Source organism: Oryzias latipes, chromosome 15, assembly GCF_002234675.1.
Source record: "Oryzias latipes chromosome 15, ASM223467v1".
NCBI classification, from domain to species: Eukaryota; Metazoa; Chordata; class Actinopteri; order Beloniformes; family Adrianichthyidae; genus Oryzias; species Oryzias latipes.
The window spans coordinates 9,248,807-9,270,551 of NC_019873.2; the positions used below are offsets into that span (position 1 = coordinate 9,248,807).

The 21,745-nt window shown below is 40.8% G+C and overlaps 1 protein-coding gene across 1 annotated transcript; it reads left to right on the forward strand.

Moving 5' to 3' along the window:
• Positions 1-5,008: 5,008 nt before the first annotated feature.
• On the forward strand, positions 5,009-14,359 carry LOC111948795 (cadherin-1-like). Its single transcript, XM_023963493.1, has 5 exons — positions 5,009-5,145; positions 9,755-9,866; positions 12,922-13,010; positions 13,127-13,330; positions 14,204-14,359. The coding sequence occupies exons 1-5, from the start codon at positions 5,080-5,082 to the stop codon at positions 14,357-14,359; spliced, it is 627 nt and encodes a 208-aa protein (XP_023819261.1). The 5' UTR covers positions 5,009-5,079.
• The last annotated feature ends 7,386 nt before the right edge of the window (positions 14,360-21,745 follow it).

Genomic DNA, 21,745 nt, shown 5'->3' on the forward strand with positions numbered 1-21,745 from the left:
GGGTCGTACACACCGGGACGAATATTCGCCAGCCGTTATTCGCCAGCGTTTTTCGCCACGTTTTTTGTGTTCACACACAGGCGATTTTCGCTGACGATGAGCCGAGCGAACATGGAATTTAATTCCCTGACATTAGATGGCGCTTAATGTAAAACAGAAATACTCCTGTACACAAGGTGGCGCTGCGCAACTTTACGCTTCTTAAAGTTGCTTTTCACTCAGAAGAAGAAAGCAAGGATTTACGCGCTTGTCAGAATCATACAAAGAAAACATGAAAATTTCAAGCACCAGTTGCTCCAACTGCTGGCTGACATGCTGGCTTGGTTTGGGGATATTCTAGAATGTCCGTCATTATTTCTTCGCGGCTGTGTAGATGCAACTCGGTGTCTATCGTCTTCGCTGGTATGTGTGCAATACAGTTTTGTGTTTGAGCGCCCCCAAGTTGTGTTTTACTGTAACTTCAGAAGCTCCAGACACGTGTGCAAAAGCGCCATTCTCATTGGTCGAATAGATTTCGACGCGAAACGTCAAACCAAAAAAACGAACCCGAGGCGTTTTTTAAAAAGTGACGCTTTGACGCGTGGCGTTTTTTCGCGTCGGTCTGCACACTCACATTGGTGCCCTTTGTTTAGTCACGAGGCGTTAAACATTGGCGAAGATCGCGGGCGAAATTCGTCCCGGTGTGAACAGGCCTTTAGAGTTCAGTTTTCAGTGACCCGCTGTTTTCAGCCCCCTCCCCTCCACAGGCTTTTTTGTGACTTCTTCTAAATTGTACAGATGTTGGTCTTTTTTTCTTTTTCTGGAACTTTCTGGGGATGCTGAATGCACTGGTAATGATGGGATCAAATGTAAAAAGTTCGGTACTTTTTGTTCTAGGTTTTTACAATTGTTTTTATTATTTTTTGGTATTCTAAAATTGTTTGTGAACTAATTTGGAACAAAATGAAATACAGCCAGTCATTACAGATGAGCTGTAGGAGTAAAATAGACAATATTTTTTGTATTAGGCTCTTTTTTCTTTCTCTTTTTTACAAATGTTGCAGAAATATTTAATACACTGTTGTGCGAAAGATCCTTATGTTTCCAACGAGAACACTTTAAGACATGGTTTATGAATTTTGGCCTTATTTTTTACATAAACCTTAATCAATAGATGTGTGTTTTTTTTTTTATTTTACTTCGTAAACATTTTCAGATGCTTTCAGGAGAGCCAACAAAAGAACTTTATGAAGGAGCTTCCTGTATTCCTGTTTGTTCCTGAACAACTTGCTTCTACAGGCTTCATTGGAATTGAGAAAAGGTTTTGCTTTGTGCGTGTTTGTGTTTGGATTTAGCTGTTGCTGCTTTTTGTCACTATCCTTTTTTACAATAGAAAAATATAAAAACAAAATTGACTGCCTTAGTTTTTTTTGTTCATATCACCATCAGCAACACACAATAAAGCCACCACTTTCCAACGAAAAGCACATTTCAGGTTTCCGTGTGCAAAACTCCTGTGTCCAAGGATCGATATGCAAGTTTTTGGGATCCATCCAGGAATTCTGATTTGGTAGTGTGGTATAGATGGCATCCCTTTTGACTTCTGGAAAAGCCAACCATTTAACCCTTGTGCTATCCAAGGCACTTTAACATTGGGAGTTGGGTCATCTAGACCCACTAGACAGTGCTCTGAACCTTTTTTCTTCAATGATTTGTGAACCTCACTGGTGTCCATGGATTACATGAAATCCTTCCACCTTTATCCACCTTTGTCATGGCAGGAAGAACACGTCAATGTAAGGGTGGGGTCATCTAAGATAGCACAAGGGTTAACAACTGATCACGGAGGAGAAATGAAAAAAAATGCGGTTTCTGCCTGGCTGGAATTATAAGACACCAAGTCTTCTCATTTCTCGGACCAGAGCTTTGAAAGAAAAAGTCTGGAGCAAGATTAGCGCTTTGGCATTTAGCCTCTTCCAACTGTAGGTGGCAGACATGCACTATCTCACTGTGTTCTGATTACGTGTAGTGAGGTGAATTAAAGAGTCTATATAATTCTTTTCTTAAGCCTTTCGGAGTAAACCCTAGCCCTACTGTACCCACTTAAAAAGATGGGGGTGTCATGATCTGCTTAGCATGGAGGACCGTGATGCTGGAACCCAGAGAACGAGACAGGTAAGTGGCAGGTAAGAAAGTAATTTATTTCCTCCAAGGAGGTCCGGTGGTCCGAGGGAGATCCTGAGGCGGCTGTGACTGGTGGCGTGGCTGGAGGTTCGAACACACAACAGCAACAGCTGCACAATTTCTGAATTACGGTGGCCCAGAAGGGTCACAACACAACACATTAACTCACAACACAACACAATAACTCACAACACAACACATTAACTCACAACACAACACATTAACTCACAACACAACACAATAACTCACAACACAACACATTAACTCACAACACAACACATTAACTCACAACACAAAACAATAACTCACAACACAACACATTAACTCACAACACAACACATTAACTCACAACACAATAACTCACAACACAACACATTAACTCACAACACATTAACTCACAACACAACACATTAACTCACAACACATTAACTCACAACACAACACATTAACTCATGGCCCAGAAGGGTCACAACACAACACATTAACTTACCTCACAACACTTTAACTCACAACGGAAGTAAAGCAGCAATTGAAGTGCTTTTATTCTGAAATGTCCACTGGGCTGAGCGGCTAACTACTCAACAGAAGGTAATGTCACAGTAAGCTGTGGAGGGAGCATGTTATTGCTACAAGAGAAGCTAGCAGCTGTGTTGCCAGAAACTTTCTCTTTATTACGATTCTCCTTACACACACAATATGTACGCACACTCCTCCCTCCCACCCCTCTCTGTCGCTGCACGCGCGTTCCTCTCCTTTCTTCCGCTCCCTCCCCTCACACATGCACGTGCGGTCCCCAACACACGCGCGCGCACGCACAGACACACAATGAAAGACGGCCGGTCCGCTGAAGAAATATTCAATACTGTCCTCCTTTTATTATATCATGAGAAAGAAGAATACACAGCTTTCCGTGAGTTTTTCCCCCTACTGGACTGATTTAGCACCCGATCTGATGATTTTTCAAAATAAAAGATAGTTCAGACTACTAATAAAAGGATTGATAAACACAGACACCGATCCATGTCGCGATCAGACCATAACTTTAGCTGGTGGCTCCCCCTACACGCAGCCGCAGTTTCAGGGTTTAAAGAACACAATTTCTAAGAGGCGACGCGTTGCACCCCCCTAACAACAGGTTAGATGACAGAGCCCTTAAGCGTCTCTGCCTGGTGCGTTTACTGAGCTTCAGTACATAGAAGTTCACAGCCACACGGCCTAACGTAGTCCGCTATTATATATTCATGAGGGGGGAAAAAACGCCGAACCAATCCTAAAACTGCCCAAATTATGAAAACCCGGCAAAAGCCATTTTACCCGCAAATTTAGAACCAAAACCGCCCAATCTGGCAACACTGCTGCTATCTTCTCTTGTAGAAAAATCATGCTCCCTCCACAGCTCACTGTGACGTTACTTTCTGTTAGGTAGTTGGCCGCTCAGCCCAGTGGACAATTCAGAATAAAAGCACTTCAATTGCTGCTTTACTTCCGTTGTGAGTTAATGTGTTGTGTTGTAAGTTATTGTGTTGTGTTGTGAGTTAATGTGTTGTGTTGTGAGTTAATGTGTTGTGTTGTGAGTTAATGTGTTGTGAGTTAATGTGTTGTGTTGTAAGTTATTGTGTTGTGTTGTGAGTTAATGTGTTGTGTTGTGAGTTAATGTGTAGTGAGTTATTGTGTTGTGTTGTGAGTTAATGTGTTGTGTTGTGAGTTAATGTGTTGTGTTGTGAGTTAATGTGTTGTGAGTTAATGTGTCGTGTTGTGAGTTAATGTGTTGTGTGCAAAGTTAATGTGTTGTGTGTAAAGTTAATGTGTTGTGTGTAAAGTTAATGTGTTGTGTTGTGACCCTTCTGGGCCACCGTAATTCAGAAATTGTGCAGCTGTTGCTTAAAGAAACGAGGGATTGCAGTTCTTCTTCACAGCAGCAGTTTCATTAGTCCCCTTTTTAAATGTCATGTGGAGCAGTAAGCATGAGCTCAACACACTAGATAGCAGCAACACACTATTGAATGAACGTCTGTATTTATATGTGCAAGAGAAACAGGAGTGCTCTTAAAATGTGAAACAAGTCCAGTGCTCAAAATGCATGTGGTCAATTGACCAGCGACAAATATATATATTTTTTATCTCACTCCAGTGAAGTCAGTGTCTCACCAGCCATAAGGTTCACTGCATGATTCTGCTCAAATCAGTTTCTGCAGAAAAAGAGATTTGATTTTCCAAGTTAAAGACTTTATTGTTTATTATATTTGCCAAAATTCTACTCACTGCAGAGTGTTTGATATGTGACTGGCTCAAAAACCTGTTTATGTAAGACTGAAATGGTCAAGGTTGACCGTTATAGATGCAGCTTCTCACTTTCTCTTTGGTTTTTACGTTCTTTATGTTTGTGTCAATGTGATACTACATTTTCTGCCTGTTTTTGTCTCATGGCTCCATGTTCTGATGATGATCTTTTTCTTGTCCTCTGACCCCAAGTTGAGGTTGTTACCTTTAAAAATTCTATTTCTGCTTGAGCAGTTTTCATGGTTTCCTCCACAGCCAAATAAATGCAAGTTGTTTATCATTTTGCATCGTCACTTTTGTGGAACGCTTTTAAAATAATGTTTTAAAAATTTGGCTTAGCTGTAAAAATGTTTGACTCAAATGTTTAATTCAAGTTTGAAATGATCATCTATGAGCTAAGTTTACCCTTATGCATTAGATGTTCAGCTGATTGTTCTGTGCGGATGTATGATTTTATCACATTCGATGATCACTGATCACTGACTTCAGGATTTCTTTAACAGGAAGTCTGACTTACAACTGAAGGCAGCAGCTCACTGCTGATAAGCAACTTTGAAAGCAACTACTGCCTGCTGTCAGTCATTTACCTTCCAGCTCTTCCTAAACATCATTTGTGTTTCTCAGGGGACTTTTGACATGAGGCTTTACACACAAATGGGAAGCACCTGGATTCAATTATTTGTAGCTTTGATTGTTTTTCAGGTAAGAGATTGACATAGATTTTTTTTTATTTTCTAACATTAAGAGAGATTTGTCTGCATCTTGTAACAAAGCTTCAATTTCTCCATCATATGTCAGTTTAGGCTTTTTTTGTGGAATTTTTATAGTGGAAAGGTTGTATTGAATCAGTCATGAATTGGATTTCTGAAAAAACTAATAAGTTGTAAGTGGAAAAAAATTCACAATAATTTCTTTGTCATTATACGTTTTTTACTGTGTGTGTGTTTCCTCGCACTCGTTCACCTTCGTTTTCCCCGCTCACCTGTTTGACGTTTTATTTTACAGAATCTTTCCTTAAGGTGTTGAATGTGGTGTTTTAATTAGGTGTGTGGAATTATTTAATAGTTTTAATAGTGTTTTTGGCCCCCCCCGTTCCTCTTATTTTAAGCATAATCTAGCAGAAAACAATTCCATTTCAAACTGACTCATATGAAATTAATAATTTTATTTTTTGTAGGAAAAAAAAATTCATATGAGTCAGTTTGAAATGGAATTGTTTTATGCTAGATTATGCTTAAAATGAGAGGAACTGTAGGGGGAACAAATGTAGGGGGACATGAAAAACACAACATCAATGGGGGACCTTTCTGTATGGAGTTTGCATGTTCTCCCCGTGTGTGCTTGGGTTCTCTCCAGGGTCACTGGCTTCCTCCCACCATCCAAAAAACATGCTTCATAGGTTAATTGGCAACTCTAAATTGTCCATAGGTGTGAGTGTGAGAGTGACCGCGAAAGGGACAAAATGGAAAATGAATGAATGAATGTTTTGTAGGTAAAATGTTGCATTTGTTAAGCAGAACTGTCATATTTAACCCTTGTGCTATCCTAGATGACCCCTCCCTTACTTTGACGTGTTATTCCGACCATGACAAAGGTGGATAAAGGTGGAAGATTTTTATGTAAACCATTGACACCAGTGAAGATCACAAATCATTGAAGAAAAAAGTTAGGGGCACTGTCTAGTGGGGCTAGATCACTGTTTTTCAACCATTTTTGAGCCACGGCACACTTTAACCTTGACAAAAATCCCGCGGCACACCAGCATCCAAAAAAAAAAAAAAAAAAGCAGAAATTCATGGTCTGTATTGATCGACAGCCTCCCCCCCGTAATCTCACGTGCATTTTAGTGATAATTATGGCCGAAAAAGCAGGAAGTTGCGGTTGTTTTTTTCTAGGAGATGAAATAAAAGTTAAATTAGAAAAATTTAGAAACTGTTTCTTGTGGTTTCAAGACGTTTCACGAGGACGACTCATTGTGCGCTTTCCCTTTAAGTCAATGCATCATGGGAGATGTAGTGTGAAAACTGCCTAAAAAGGGCAGAAAGACTCGCGTCTCTGAGCTTCATTGTTTTGTTCACTTGTTCCACGGTCTGACACCGGACTCTGTGGAAAGCTACACTGCTAAAGACGAGCTTTAGCTGGTATTTTTGTTAGAACTGAGCGACTTTATCAGCAGAATAAAGAACAACGAAGTGAAGACTTTAACCACTTCTGATTGGTCAGACTGATGACATGTGATTAAGCCTTCAAGAATGATTGGCGGAGACAGTTAAAGGGGCGGGACTTTTCCTTACACAGTTATAGCTGCAGCTAAATTCGCGGTACCATCATTCTTATCAAAATGTCTTTAATAGAATTAAATAAACACAAAGAAAAAGTAATTTTAAGATCTTTTATATTCCTAACTTCTAAGTGTTTTATCAGGGTTTGTTTGGATGAACAAAGAGCTGATTTCCTGGAGATGGAAAATGTTTTTAGATCACTGAATGAGGGCAATTTCCCACGGCGCACTTGACCATCTCCCACGGCACACTAGTTCGCCGCGGCACACTGGTTGAAAACACTGGTCTAGATGACCCAACTCCCAATGTTAAAGTGCCTGGGATAGCACAAGGGTCACAGAACTTCCTCAAATCTTGGGCATTATAGAACGAGGAGGAAGCCACAACTACAATGATAAATATTGTGTTTAGTCAATATATCAGTGAAGTTTCTTAACTTGATTGCCTGCAGTGATGTTTTTGGTCCAGCATGAGTCACTATTGAGTGACACAGTATCGACACAGTATCAATTAGGGGTTTGTATTGGCAAGAGTCTGGCAAGAGTCTTTTTTCTTTATTAAATATGACTTTGAAAAAACTCTACCTGAATTTCAATATGTCTTCCATTTAATGAAATGGTCAAATTCTGTTTATTTAATGATCACAATGTTAAGCACTGCAACTGTATCTCATATATAAGTTGCTTTTACCCAAACACATTAATTGTGCTTTTATTTTGGTACCTGAAAATATAGAAAGGGAACAGTCAACATTGTCTGATTTCCACAACAAAATATTTTTCAGTATAAGAAAATACAAACAAAATACAAAGAATGAGTGTTCCTTAATAAATGCTGTTTATTTTCAACATTGCTTAATGTAGCTTCTCCAGTCCCTGAAAAATGGGGGGGGGGGGGGCATTGATTCTTGCCAGAAACAATACAGTGTGATGATGAGGAAGCATGACAGAATGAAGGAAATCTGATTTAACCCTTGTGCTATAGATGACCCCACCCTTGCATTGACGTGTTCTCTCTAGCATGACAAAGGTGGATAAAGGTGGAAAGATTTCATATAATCCATGGACACCAGTGAAGATCACAAATCATTGAAGAAAAAAGGTTATACACAATTTTTAGTGGGTCTAGATCAGTGGTCCCCAACCTTTTTCATGCCACGGACCGCTATGATGTCACACAAACTTTCACGGACCGGTCTTTCAAATATAGGCGGATGATTATGTAGCAATACTAGAATGATGGAGGATCAAATACGTGACAAGATGAACCCGACATGCTTAACAGTTGACATCGCACAGGTCTCATCATCCTCTCCTTTCCCCACACTCTCATGGGGCAAAAAAAAGTACTGTCTATTAAATGTAGCTTTCTTTTTTTGGAAGTTGAAGGCTCCTCTTCTGTCTCCTTGCTGGGCCTTTTTTGTTTATATACTGATGATTAAAAACTACTACTGCTGGCTCTGTACGAAGCGTGTGCAACGGGAAAAAAAACAGCTTCCTTAATGAACTTGTATTTATAGGGAGAGAACCACAAAGCTGATAGCAGGAGGAGACACGCGGGGCTTCAATAAACACTCTGGTTGTCCGGAGTGGTTTTCTCCCGGGGACTTGCCGTGCTGAGGTCAGAAAGCGACTTTCTGACGACAGACAGAATTTGCGCTTAGTGAATTTAAACACGCAGGTGCAGTGATTTATGTATTAGAAGATGTCCGATTGGCCGTTCTGCATGTCAATCAAGTCCCGTACTTATCTGTGAGGATTTTGATTGGCTGGTGGATTGTTTAGAAGTACTTTTTTTGTTTATCTTTGCTGGCCTGCGATCTATCGTCATGTTCTTGAAGATCGACCGGTCGATCGCGATCGACGTAATGAGCAGCCCTGTATAGACCGATGTACCAGAGAATCGGGCAATTTTTCAAAATAAAACATCTTTCAGATTCTGAAATAAATAAAACAGAAGAAATGCAAGTTATTTATTCTTTCTGTGCGGCCCGGTACCAAATGATCCATGGACCGGTACCCCCGGGGTTGGGGACCACTGGTCTAGATGACCCAACTCCTAATGGTAAAGTGCCTAGGATAGCACAAGGGTTAATGCGACAAAGATGCTTTTTTTTTTTACATCACAGTCTGTTCTGCACCGTTGTGCAGCCATGCTTTCTCACACCTGGAAGTAAACTAGTAACGCTGATCGCCAAGATGTTGGCCTTTTTTCAGAGCATTGTACACATCCCTCTGATCCATCAGGTCGCTGACCTAGAATGTATTGCTGGGAGGTTCTGCAGAACTTTAGCCCGCATTGCCGATAGCATTTTATCCGAAGCTAAGGGCATTAGCCGCAGTAGCTGCACTGCTTGACTGTTTTTTATCTGAGCCGCTAAAAAGCACAACACTCCTCGTTTTTATATGTTACTGGCAGCAACATGGCAAAGAGTTTCTGTTTGGTATCCTTCCCATGTAAAAACAAAGTAGTTCATGTCTCATAACAACGAAAAAAGCTGCCTCTGGCTGCAGTCTTTCTGTTGTATTGTGTGGTATTGAGCTGCTCAAAGAGGCTCTGTGTGCTTTGCTGCTCACTAGTGGTCGGAGGGTGAAGTGGACAACAAGGGTCAATTTCTGAGGGACGCTCAGAAATAATTAAATAAATATTGTCCTGTCAGCATTTTGAATAGATATCGCCAAATGAACTATTGCGATATTTTGCCAAATCAATTTTTTTCTCACACCCCTAGTATCAATACAGTTTGGACAATGTGCCAAAACAATTCAAGGCCTCGTCTACCCATCACCACAAAAATAAAAAAAAATTGTAAACTTGGCAGAATAAATAATTCTTCTTCTGGGATTATTACTCACTACCAAGATTTTACCATACAGAAAACTGTTTTGTAAGTAATTCCTTAGTGATATTGTAGGAACGTTGTGCATATTTAGTTTACTGAAACCTAAAAAATCATGTTAAATTAGCAATGTGGGAATTTCATATTTTGAGTTTCTTTTTAACCAAAACAAGATGTTATTTTTCTGTAGATGGCAGTTGTGTCGTCTGCAGAGGAGTCACCATGTAAACCTGGATTTGACTCAGATTTGATATTCAAAGTGAACAAGAAGCATCTGAAGCGAAGCACAAGACTGGGCAAAGGTATGTTGACTTCATCAAACAGTTACTGCTTCATGCTTCCTGAATGTGGTTGTGCTCGTCTGTTAACATAAAAGGTATGTTTTGCTCCAAATTTAAACTAATATCTAAAATACCAAAATATTGTCTCCATACAAAAACAAATTTATTTGCAAAACAACAATACACAACAATGACTTAAAGGTGAAGGAAATGGCTTCAGCATGAACCAAGGACAAAATAACAAAACCCCACCTAACTGAAATAAGAAATCTAACCAGCAAAAGAAAATGGGAAACAATGACAAACACTGACCACACTAAAGGCCCGTACACACCGGGACAAATTTCGCGCGCGATATTCGCCGACGTTTAACGCCTCGTGACTAAACGAAAGGCACCAATGTGAGTGTGCACACCGACGCGAAAAAACGCCACGCGTCAAAGCGTCACTTTTTAAAAAACGCCTCGGGTTCGTTTTTTGGTTTGACGCGCGGCGTCAAAAACTATACGACCAATGAGAATGGCGCTTTTGCACACGTGTCTGGAGCCTCTGAAGTTACAGTAAAACACAACTTGGTGTTGCTCAAACACAAAACTGCCTTTCTGAGCACACATACCAGCGAAGAAGATAGACGCCAAGTAGCGTCTACACTGCCGCAAAGAAATAATGACGGACATTCCAAAATATCCCCGAAAACGCTCATGATACATTTTCAGCTCTTGTACCAGTCGATAAAACTCCCCATGTTCTTCTCTTCTCGTAACCCAAAATCGGCGTCTTTTCCGGCGTCTTTCATCATTCGACAGAACAATAATTTCTTCATCGCTGGAACTGGAGCTGGAGCTACTGGTGCTGGAAATATTCATCTTTTCTTTGTATGATTCTGACAATCGCGTAAATACTTGCTCTCTTCTTCTGAGTGAAAAGCGACTTTAAGAAGCGTGAAGTTGCGCAGCGCCACCTTGTGTACAGGAGTATTTCTGTTTTAGATTAAGCACCATCAAATGTCAGGGAATGAAATTTCATGTTCCCTCGGCTCATCGTCAGCGAAAATCGCCTGGGTGTGAACACAAAAAACGTGTTGAAAAACATGTTGAAAAACGCTGGCGAAAAACGGCTGGCGAATATTCGTCCCGGTGTGTACGGGCCTTTAGACTAACAAACAGGAGAAAACATATGCAAAAGAAAATGGCAGTTCACCCCCACAGCTTCACTTAAAAATGAACTAACATCAAACACTACATGGACTACATAGAGTGGGCCTAAACACAAAAATCACCAAAACTACACATAACAAATTCAATGATTCATCAGTGATAGGGAGAAGAATTGTTTCCCTTTGGTTCTTACTTTTCAGCATACATCCCCAGCCGCCATCTTTCTTGCGGGCCAAGACAATAGGAGAAGCATAAGGGCTGCTGCTCTCTAAAATCACTTGAGATGCTAACAACTTGATACAGTAGCAGGTTGGGGAGATAAAAATGGAACAGGTCAGTAGTGAATCACAATTTATTGAGAGCAGAGACGATAGTGACAGCAGGTTTAAAGACCAGCAAGGAGGCAAAACTGCATATCAGGGGCATCCAGTTTCAGCGTTATGTCAGTGTAAAGAGACAATCAGAAGTCTTGTGGTGAGATTTGATCATTGATGGGCATGGCGTGGTGGTCTTGCAGCAGCAGGTTTTGAGAGTCATGTCACGCAGTATTGTGTTTGGAGAAGAAGACGCATCACATCGACCAATCAGGGGACAGCAGGTGGAGCCCAAAGCCAACATGAAGGAGAATCTGACTGTTCTCCACTTGAACTTAAATATTATTGTCTTATTTGCAACAAGACAATAATAAAAAGGTCCTCTAATTTATTCTTACTTTTTTTTTTTCTTGGACTAATGTGGGATAGCAAGTCTTCAAACTGGGCCACAGAGAACTGGGCTGAAGGCGTCATCATTCAGACGCAGCTCCTGCAGTAGATGGTGAACCTCACCGTACTGGTAGAGTCTCTGAATGATCACATGAACCCAGACATGGAGACGTGATTACCGATGCTTTTGTAGAGCTCTTAAAAATGTATAAACCTGATGTCTCAACATCATCTGTGTCTTCCATGCATTGTAAATAAGATTTACAGATGTACACTCAATGCTTCCATTTAGCTTTGGGACTAAAAACTTTTGATGGTAGCTCCTCCCAAGTCCTCCCAAGCAGGTTTGTGAACACATTTGAACAAGAACTCAAGCAGCAACTTTGATGCCCATCAAAAGAGAGGCAGTGGCGCAAGTTTGACATGTAAATTGTGTCCGATGTGAAACTAGCATAATAGTGATATCATATAAAAAAAGGGTTGGCATTACTAATAAGGTTTGAACACCCAACGTCACCGTCACATAGACATTAGGATACATTTGGAGGAGTGCCCAAATCCGAACTTGAACTTGGAGCTGATATGAGATACAAAACTCAATCAGTAGTTGGCAAATATATTGAGTTTATCTCGTAAATCTGACTGAAAGATTCAGTGCCTCACCAGCCACCAACCTCACCACACGTCACTGCTTTGGACATCTCTGATGTTGTTCATGTCCAGCTGTTACTCCAGGTTTTTCTTGTAGCTGTTCTTGGCCTGTCCTATCTTTTAGTTAATTTCCCACTAAACTCTGCTCCTCCCCATCCCTTGACTTAAAAGGTATCAAGCAACTTCCATCCAGAAGGTTATGTTATGGTAAGCCCTTCTCCAGCAGGCCATTCTAACAAATATTTGATGGATGATCACACTTTTCTAAAGTGGGAACAGGAAGTCAAAAGGTTTAAGGTTTTGTTTTTTTCCAGAATCAGCAGAATCTTGTCTGACATCAATCTTTATCTTCACAAAAGCAGCAATTAATAAACATAGATAGAACAGAGTATTAATGTGGATCTGCTTTACCTACATCTGTAGCACTGAATGATTTGGTGGAGATTAATAATGTGGTAAAAAAAAGTCTTTAGTGCTGCAACTCTTAAAGGGAGCACCAAGACTCAAAGGAGAAAGTGTTTGTACTTGATAATTTAACGTATGCTTTGTGCTCTTTATTCATAGTTGGATTCACTGACTGCACAGATCGTACAAGGTTTCTCTTCAGCACAGATGACAGTTGCTTTGTGTTAACTACTGAAGGAGTATTAACTGTAAGTAACAGTTTTTACTTAAAAGCATTAAAGTTCCATTTTATTACTTAATATTTTTGCTTAAACTCACATTTTGTTCTGCTACAAATTGACAAAGTCAACTGCTCTTTTTTTAGGTAAAAAGAGCAGTTGATCTTCATGATGGACAGCTGGACTTTTTTGTTCACTCCTGGGACTCACATGGCAACAAGATGACTGTTCCTGTCATGGTCCTGCAACATGGACATCACCATGTAAGCAGAGATGCTGAGCATCACCATGGAGACCACAGACACCAGAACCATCACAACACTGAAGTGGATTCTGACAATACCAAAGAGGTAAGTTCAATAATGCAATAAACTGGGCCCCGATTTTTTTTAAATTATTTTTATTTTATTTTATTTCATTTATTTAAGTGTCATGCACTAATGTGCCCAGCCCACACTGGCTTATATGACACTGAAAGACAAAATACATAAAACATAGAGAAACATGCCCATCACAAAAATCCAATAACCCCCCTAGTCACAGTCTAACAGAGTTGTCCATTCTTATTGTTCATTCCTTTGCCACAAGATTTGCCAAACAAAAAATTTCATTTTCAAAAAGCCAACGTAAAATTGGCTACTGATTTAGACCTGTACAAGGTATCAAGCTTCACTTTTCATTGTGGAAAAACTGAAGGAAATCAAAGAACTAATGTTTGTAAAGTAATTCCTGACTTTCCCTACTGTGGAAGTTTGTTCTGGAAACAACATGAATCAAGTTTAGCTGCAGCAAGAGAGAGTATTTGTATTTAACAGGGAGCCTGTTAAAGACAAAAATACAGAGAATAAAGTTGAATAGAGACAGATGGTTTTGCAGATGTGACCTAATATCCCTAAAGGGGATATATTTCTAATCACTAATTGCACTGATTTTCCTTTTAAAGTAACTTTTATTAAGTCTGACATGCAGTAAGAAATTGAATCTGTTTTAAAGCAACAGGGGACTTTTTATTGAATAAGTTCCTTGATAAGGAAGACTACGGATCAATTTCTAAATTACTTCACAAATTTTCATCATTATTTCTGACGCACTTTAGCATTACTATCTTCAAATTGTTCTGTTTTAAATTTCTTGGTTTTATAAATATTCCGGTTTTTTTTTGTTTTAACTGACACCTAATTTAGTTCTGATAAACAAAATGCCCTTTTAATATTTGTTTTTAGACTGCAGGACATCCAGATGTGGCCGTCCTTTATTTTCCCAAGTTGAGTAATGGACTGAGGAGGATGAAGAGAGACTGGGTCATCCCTCCTATCAATATTCCTGAGAATAGCAATGGACCCTTTCCATATAAAATGGTTCAGGTAAGAAACACCTAAATCTGCTGCACAACTGTTATTTCCTTTTTGGATTTGATCTTTGATTGATGTATTTCAGTTTTTAGTTTGGTCAGATCCATAATGATGTTTTTTTTTAAGTCAAATTCAAAAGTTTCAATACTTAAATTTACTACTGCTAAGTTGCACTGAAACATCAGCTTTTGTCTCATATCTTTAATGAGAGATTTCAACCATTGACTCATGTTGTTTGCTAAAGAAAAGTTAATGTTGTAGTTGGTGGGTTTTTATTGACTCTTGGTTTGTTCAGATTCACTCTGTGGAGAACAGATATAAGAAGATCCTCTACAGCATCACAGGTCCAGGAGCCACTGAAGATCCTGTAGGACTCTTTACAATAGAGAAAGACACTGGTGATCTGTATGTTCATCAGAGACTTGACAGAGAGAAACAAGCACATTATACAGTAAGAATGAGCCACAGTTTATTTATTTTTTTGCATTGTTTTTCTTTTCCTCATAGTTTTGTTTTGCTGGGTAGAATCTAAGAGGTTTTTAGTAGGGAACATAAATGTTATTTGTAGTTTTTGCAGGAATCACCCTTAAAATGAATGCACTACTGACCAAAATCTGGAGCCCTGGACAAAACATTAAAAAAACTTAATTAGCATTTCAGTCAGACAACTCATGCAGTAAAGAATATTTATTCCATATTTATTTTACTTTTGCCGAAGATTCATGCCATATTTATTTTAGCTTGGCATAAGGCTCTGTTCAGATACATAAAACAAAGATCTCAGTAGAAAACTATGGGTAATAAAGTACCCCTAACGAAGCTCACAGGTGGAAGCCGGGGAGGAGGGTGGGGTGACGAACGCAGAGCTCGCGGAAATGGAAGAAGAGGATTGGGTCGCACCTGGACTTCTTTTCGGTACTTACATGGTACTTTCTGTTGATTTATGTGGTACTATTTGGTTCATACTTATGTGGTACATACTAGGTATTTACAATATACTTACTGGGTATTTACATGTTGTGCAACAGTGTCTTTGTGGTACTTACCACGTGAACAAGGTAAGTACAAATAAAGTACATTGAATTTAAGTCTGCACTCGTATGTGATTTGCGCCAGCAGATTCGAGCACACGCAGAAGCACATTTGAGCAGTTGTAATCACAGATTTGAAGTTGTAACGCTGAATGAACACATGCAAAAGGAAATTTGTCAGTTCACAGCAGAAGATTTTTACACACAGATGCAGATTTTTGATGCACAAGTTTTCACATTCTATATTACAAGGTCTCAAATCAAATCTACAAGTGCGTTCTTTTTGGAGCATTTTTACCTTCATACAAGACTTCTGCAGCCTTCAACATTTTTCAATAAGTTCACCATCTGAAAATGGTTTGGATGTTTGCTCCAACTTGTTTGCAATAAGACACAGAGCTGTTAGGTTTCGTTTTTGGCACATGCAGAGTTATGTTGTTTTACCTGTTAAGCTTTTCCTTTGCTCTCCCTAGTGGCGGAATTGCGCATTTCGGTTATTTCTTTAAAAAATCATAACTCGCCACAGGAATGGACTAGAAACTTGCTTTCTTTTTTAAACATCCTTATGATTTTTACCGTTCGTGTGTGGGCCGGACTAAACCATGGACTAAATCACCTGGGGCCGTATGTTTGACACCCCTGATCTAGTGGATCTGCTATGTGTGGCCCGGCACCTTTGAGTATTGGTCCGCTCCCGTTCGAGTACAGCGCCACGGAGGGAACACACTATCTAGATAAAAGAGATAAAGAGCCAGCCAAATTGAACGTGGAGCCAATATCCGCAGAAACGCTGTAGGGAACTATAAATGAACTGCCATGAACCAAACCTGTAAGACGACACGAAGCTTAACATCTAAAACTCGACGCTGGCATACCATGATACGAGCTCACGTAACATCCATAAATTCGACGCTTTCATTTGAAGTACTAAGATACGAGCTTAACGGCCATAAATTTGATGCTTCCATCTGGCATACTAATAATCCGAGTTTAAGAACATCCCAATTTCGAGGCTTCCACCTGCCAAAATATATTATTCAAACAACCATAATCCAAGAAATTATTTTCCTTCTGCTGCTAACATATTGGTTGATTAAAGTCTGAAGTCTCTTTGGAATGCGGATTAGGTCCACCCCCCCATCACTTCCAATGCAGAAATAGGTAAGTAGAGTGCAGTCGTCGCTGCGGCATCAATTAAATGAGTGCAGGGGCGCGATCTGCAGGGAAGCTGCAGGAGCAGCAGAGACTGTGGAACCTGGAAGCCAGCCAACTTTGTCAAATGTTTTACGTCATCCGCCAGAAACTGAATTGCTGATCGGGGTGTAGTGGTTGCAGGCTCAGGAAGCGATGCATAGATAAAGGTAAAAGCAGTATTAGTCTTGGCAATGAATAAATAAATATCTTAGCAGAACTGATCAGTTTTAAGAATGTTTGAGATAAAGGGAATAAAGTTGCTTTTAAAGAACAAATATGAGAAAGTGAAATCAAGTAATGAGTTTAAAGAGAAGGTTCTATTTGTGTATTCACCGCACCATAGAAAGTCATCAGAAGCACAGATTCCAACAGAGAATCAACAGTGAAATATGGAACCGGCACAAATCTTAACACCAAAATGTTATATGCACCAATGGTAAGAGAGAAGTAACCTTTTGTCATTTCCAGAGGGACGCACCTTTAGAAGGCCATCGAGGACGAGGTGAAGGAAGGGTATCCAAGGACAAAGGAGATTTGTAGTTAAGGAAGTTTGACATCTCACATAGCAATGGACTGCAGCTCGGCTGGATTTGAAGCTTTGGACTTGATATCATCAGATCATATATGATCCGTTAATGGACCAATAGAGCTCTGGATTTGGGTTCAACGTTCTAAATTTCTGGCGGCCGGACATTCATAAACCAGTCTTCATAAAATTCCTACCAAAACCAACGGAGGGCGCAGCCGGAGAAAACAAGTGGAGGGAGACCAAAGACCCGAAACAGTCATCACCACAACGAAACACCACTCCAAGCATCGAGAAGGAGAGACCAAAAACGCAAGACAAAGAAACATCCAGAACAAGGAACACAGAGGTCCGGGACTGAACTACCTAGAACGAGAAAACAAGATGAACGAATGACCACGGGGAATAATGCACAGAGCAAAATTCAGGTGGCCCAACAGCGCCAAAACCCCTTTTACATACATCCAAACAATGAAAAGACGATGAGCAGCACGAATGCGAGGAATTTTATAGTGGGCAGAGAGGCTTGCATCAATGAACCATCCAGATTCAAGGCAGAAAATAAATCCTGGAAGATGGAGGACCATATATCTTACTTAGATAAAGCGGAAAACCTAGATTCAAAAATGAGTTGCGACCACAGAGATGCAAAAGACCGGGATATAGAAGGAAAATCTACCACAGAGAAATCAGCAATAATATGCAAAATGAAGGGGAGCCCATAGGATTACATAAAGTCCTGCACAGGGCTTCTAACAATGTAGTCGAAAATATTAGGACTGTTATGACAGCCAAAAGGTAAACTGATAAACAGCACTTTGAGCGCCACCTAACGCCAAGAAGACGCCACTGGGAGGGATGGAGAGGCAGAACAGTGATAACATCAGCGATATCTGCCTTCCTCAGCCATGCATTGCGTCCGGTAGAATTAATCATGGAGATGGCATGGTCAGCCGAAGTGCAAAAAACAAACAAATCCAGAAGGCACACAAGGAATCAGGCTGCTGATGCCCAGAATGGATGAACTGCGAGGCACAGACAGGTCTAATATAAGTCACGTCAAACCTAAAAACTGTCATGATTTTAAAACATGAGACTGACCCAGATGCTGGAACCTGGAAGGAAACACAGGAGAGTAAAAGGTAAATTAGATGACTTATTTTCCTGGATGTTGATCCAATTATGAATATGGTGGCAGAGTTCAACAGATGAGTGGTAAGACATGAAACGGGAATCTTGGCTTGGAGTCGTGGCGTGGCTGGAGGGTTTCTGCAGTGGCAGAGCTGGATGCTTTGTGTGAACAGGGGTTGTGGCGTAGTCGAGGAGTATGAATATCTCTGGAGGTGGAAACCAGGTGGACACTCGTGGAGAATCTTCCTGTAGGTGAGGCGTAAGGACAAGATTAGTGAGAGGCAATACTTCATGAGCATGAAACATGAGCGAACAGACTAAGCACCAGAAAGGAGCAACGAACCGGTCAATGCATGCTTAAGAAGAAACCTCTTAAGTAGGCAGGCAGGCTGATGAAGTGAGTGTCCACAGCTGTTGATGATCAGGAAGCAGAGCAGAGAGGGGAGGGGGAGGAGAGACTGACAGAGGCACCATGACAAAATGTGGGAGGCCACCCTTAGGGGCTGATTCGAAAACAGGGCCCTGGAAAGAGCCCATAACATAGCCCACACAACCAGCCAGGAACCCCTAAACAAACCAGAGAGAGAGAGAATAACAAAATATCTGTCAGGTTGAGAAGATGAGGCCGCGTACAAAGCTGACTCATTCACAAGGGAGGCTTATGTTAGTTCCCCGAAGGCTAGGGCTGGACTCTCAAGGGAAAACAGAGCGGGGTGGCTGTCCACACACCAGCTGGCCCCAAGGGAGGAAGGGCGGAGCAGAACCAGACTGTGAGCATGCGGTGGTGACGACACGAGGATCGCTGTTTCCGTACCAAGCTAATTAAAATGAGAAAAGGAGCCACAGATGCTGCATAAAAGAGACCAATGACAAGTAAAATGTCCACAGATGAGACAGGTCCAACGAAGGACCAATCCAAATCTGGTTAAACTATTGAATGTACACACCAACAGAAAAGAAACAAAAACAGAGAGCCACCATAACAGAGCCAGCATTGAATGATGCCCAAGATTCACATCCAGCTCCTAAATAAAATAACACAGCAACAGAGAAATACACCAAAAGCCACAACAAATTCAGCCTGCATGAGAAACCTGTCCAGACGAGGACCGCCAGCCCACACAACCGATGACCGGGTCAAGCAGAAGAACCAGGAAGAGCCTCGGAAAAGCCTAAACACAGAGAAAACACAGGAGAAGGACCGCTCACCATAGAGATTCTGATGATCACAGCATTCAAGAAGGCCCAGACATCTCCTGATCGGGTGCCGCTGACAACCCGAACACTGCAGGACGCTCCCCCCGCAGATGGACGCCGGAGACACGACCGCAGCATCGCCGGGAGCCCCGACACCGCCTGCTGAACAGCCGCAAAAAGAGGGGCAGACACGGGGAAGACGGACACTCCTACATCAGAAGAAAGGGACCAACGAGTCCAAAAAAGAACTGGGGGAAGGACAAAAAGCATGGAGAACCGGTGATGAACACAGAGCTCGCGGAAATGGAAGAAGAGGATTGGATCGCACCTGGACTTAAGTAGGACGCAGAACAGGTGAGTTGATTAGACTGAACCGCCCGCGGGGAGGAGCAACCAGGTAAACGCACCGCTACAGTTGTCTGCCAGAAATACTCCCAGGGTGGTTCAGTTTGTGTGCACAAGATAGAATTCTTGGTGCACAACGTAATATTTTGTGCACACATCTTAGTATTTAGTGCATACAAATTACTAGTAGTGAAAAAGGAATCAAAAAGTGGATTGCACTGTTGTGAGAGTTGTAGCATGAGAATTCTTTCTCTGGAGACTTCTTGGACAGAGTTTTGCCAGTGTGATTGCATGAAGAATAATAAAGGATTAGATTTATATTGTGCTTTTCCAGATGTACAAAGAGCTTACAAACTTTGTGCGCACAAAATGCTCATTTGAGGGAACTTTTCTTCTTTTCAATGTAATGTCCAGGGCTCCGTATATTAAGGCCAGTTAAGAAGTTGCTAGAATTTGAATCTTTCTTGGCTAGATTTGAACAACGTTCTAAACATAGCTTCAAAATGTAAATAGAAGAAATGGGCACAAGAAGCCAAACATATTGAGCAGACAATTTATTTAAAACAAAAATGTAACTGACATGGGCTGTTCATCAGCTCACACATTTAGGATCATAGCAAACAAACCCCTGTTACGTCCTAAAAACATAAAGGAAAGGGTCAAAACAAAACTCTCATACTAAGTAGCTCCACCATTTTTGTTGATCACATTAAATATTTGTGTTGGCATGATTGATGCGAGTTAAGGCTTTTGAAGGTGATGTCAAGTGCTGAAGATGGCCTCATGAAGGGCATCCACTGTCAGGAACTGATGTTCATTTTTGTAATCTTCTCCTTCCATCCATCCCTAAATTAGGAGAACATGCAGTTTGATCCAAGACAGTGAGGTTCTTTTCCTGAAAAAAGTTTCTTTGTTAGATGGGTGTTGTGGACTACAGCATGGTCTTGTTGAAAAACCCAGTCATCACCACACAGACAAGCCCTCAGTCATGAGCGATGCCCCCTGCAACATCTCCACATAGCCAGCAGTGGTTTGATGCCCTTTGACAACCTGAAGCTCCATTGTTCGATTGAAGGAAAAAACACCCCAGACCATGATGGCTCCTCCTCCACTGTGCCGCATAGAAAACCTTTCAGGTGGGATCTATTTGTAATGCCTCAAATGTAGGAAGCCATCAGAACCATCAAGATTACATTTTTTTTTTTATCAGAGAAGAAAACCTTTTTCCACTTTTGAATGTCCCATGTTGTTCCCTTGCAATGTCCCGCTGGTCAGTTTTGTGGCACTGATGGAGTCGTGGCATTTGGAGACGCTTTTTTTTAATCCCTTTTTTTGCAATTGCCATCTGCAAGAGATGCTGTTTGTTTCCAGGCTCCAGTAAGCTGCAGTGATGGTCTTAATTTGGGTCAGGGACCATCCCGTGTGTTGGCAGACAGTCCTTTGAATCCTCCAGCTCAGTGCCGGTCTGGCACTTACCATTTAATTGCAGGACCCTCAGGACATAAAAAAGAAATCAAAATTATTGTATTTTTCAAAATTGTTTTACTGCATCCAACCTTTACTAAAAAGACACATTGTGAGAAGTCTTGGTTATGCTGCTCAACAATCCTGCCACATTCAAAGACATTGATTTTTTTTTGCTTTTGTCATCAAGAGACTTTATTTGCTTAGTAAATAGCATTGAATGCAAATTATGGCACGAGTTCTGCCATTTTAAGGCTGTGGTTTTAAACTTTTGATCAGTCGATGACCAGTTCTTTTTTTATTGTCATTTTCAATAAATTATTCACTTTTCTTCCTTTTGACATTTTGAAACTATTTAGAGCCATGTTAATGTCCAGCTGTGCAAAATGCAAAATCTTGCTTTTTCTTAACAGGTCTGAAGATTTTAATTTGGAATGTATTTTGCTACACTATCCACACAGAAAGGCAGGTTCATGTAATTTCTCTAGTTTGCAGTCAAAGCGTTTCTCTTAATGAAGGCTGCCC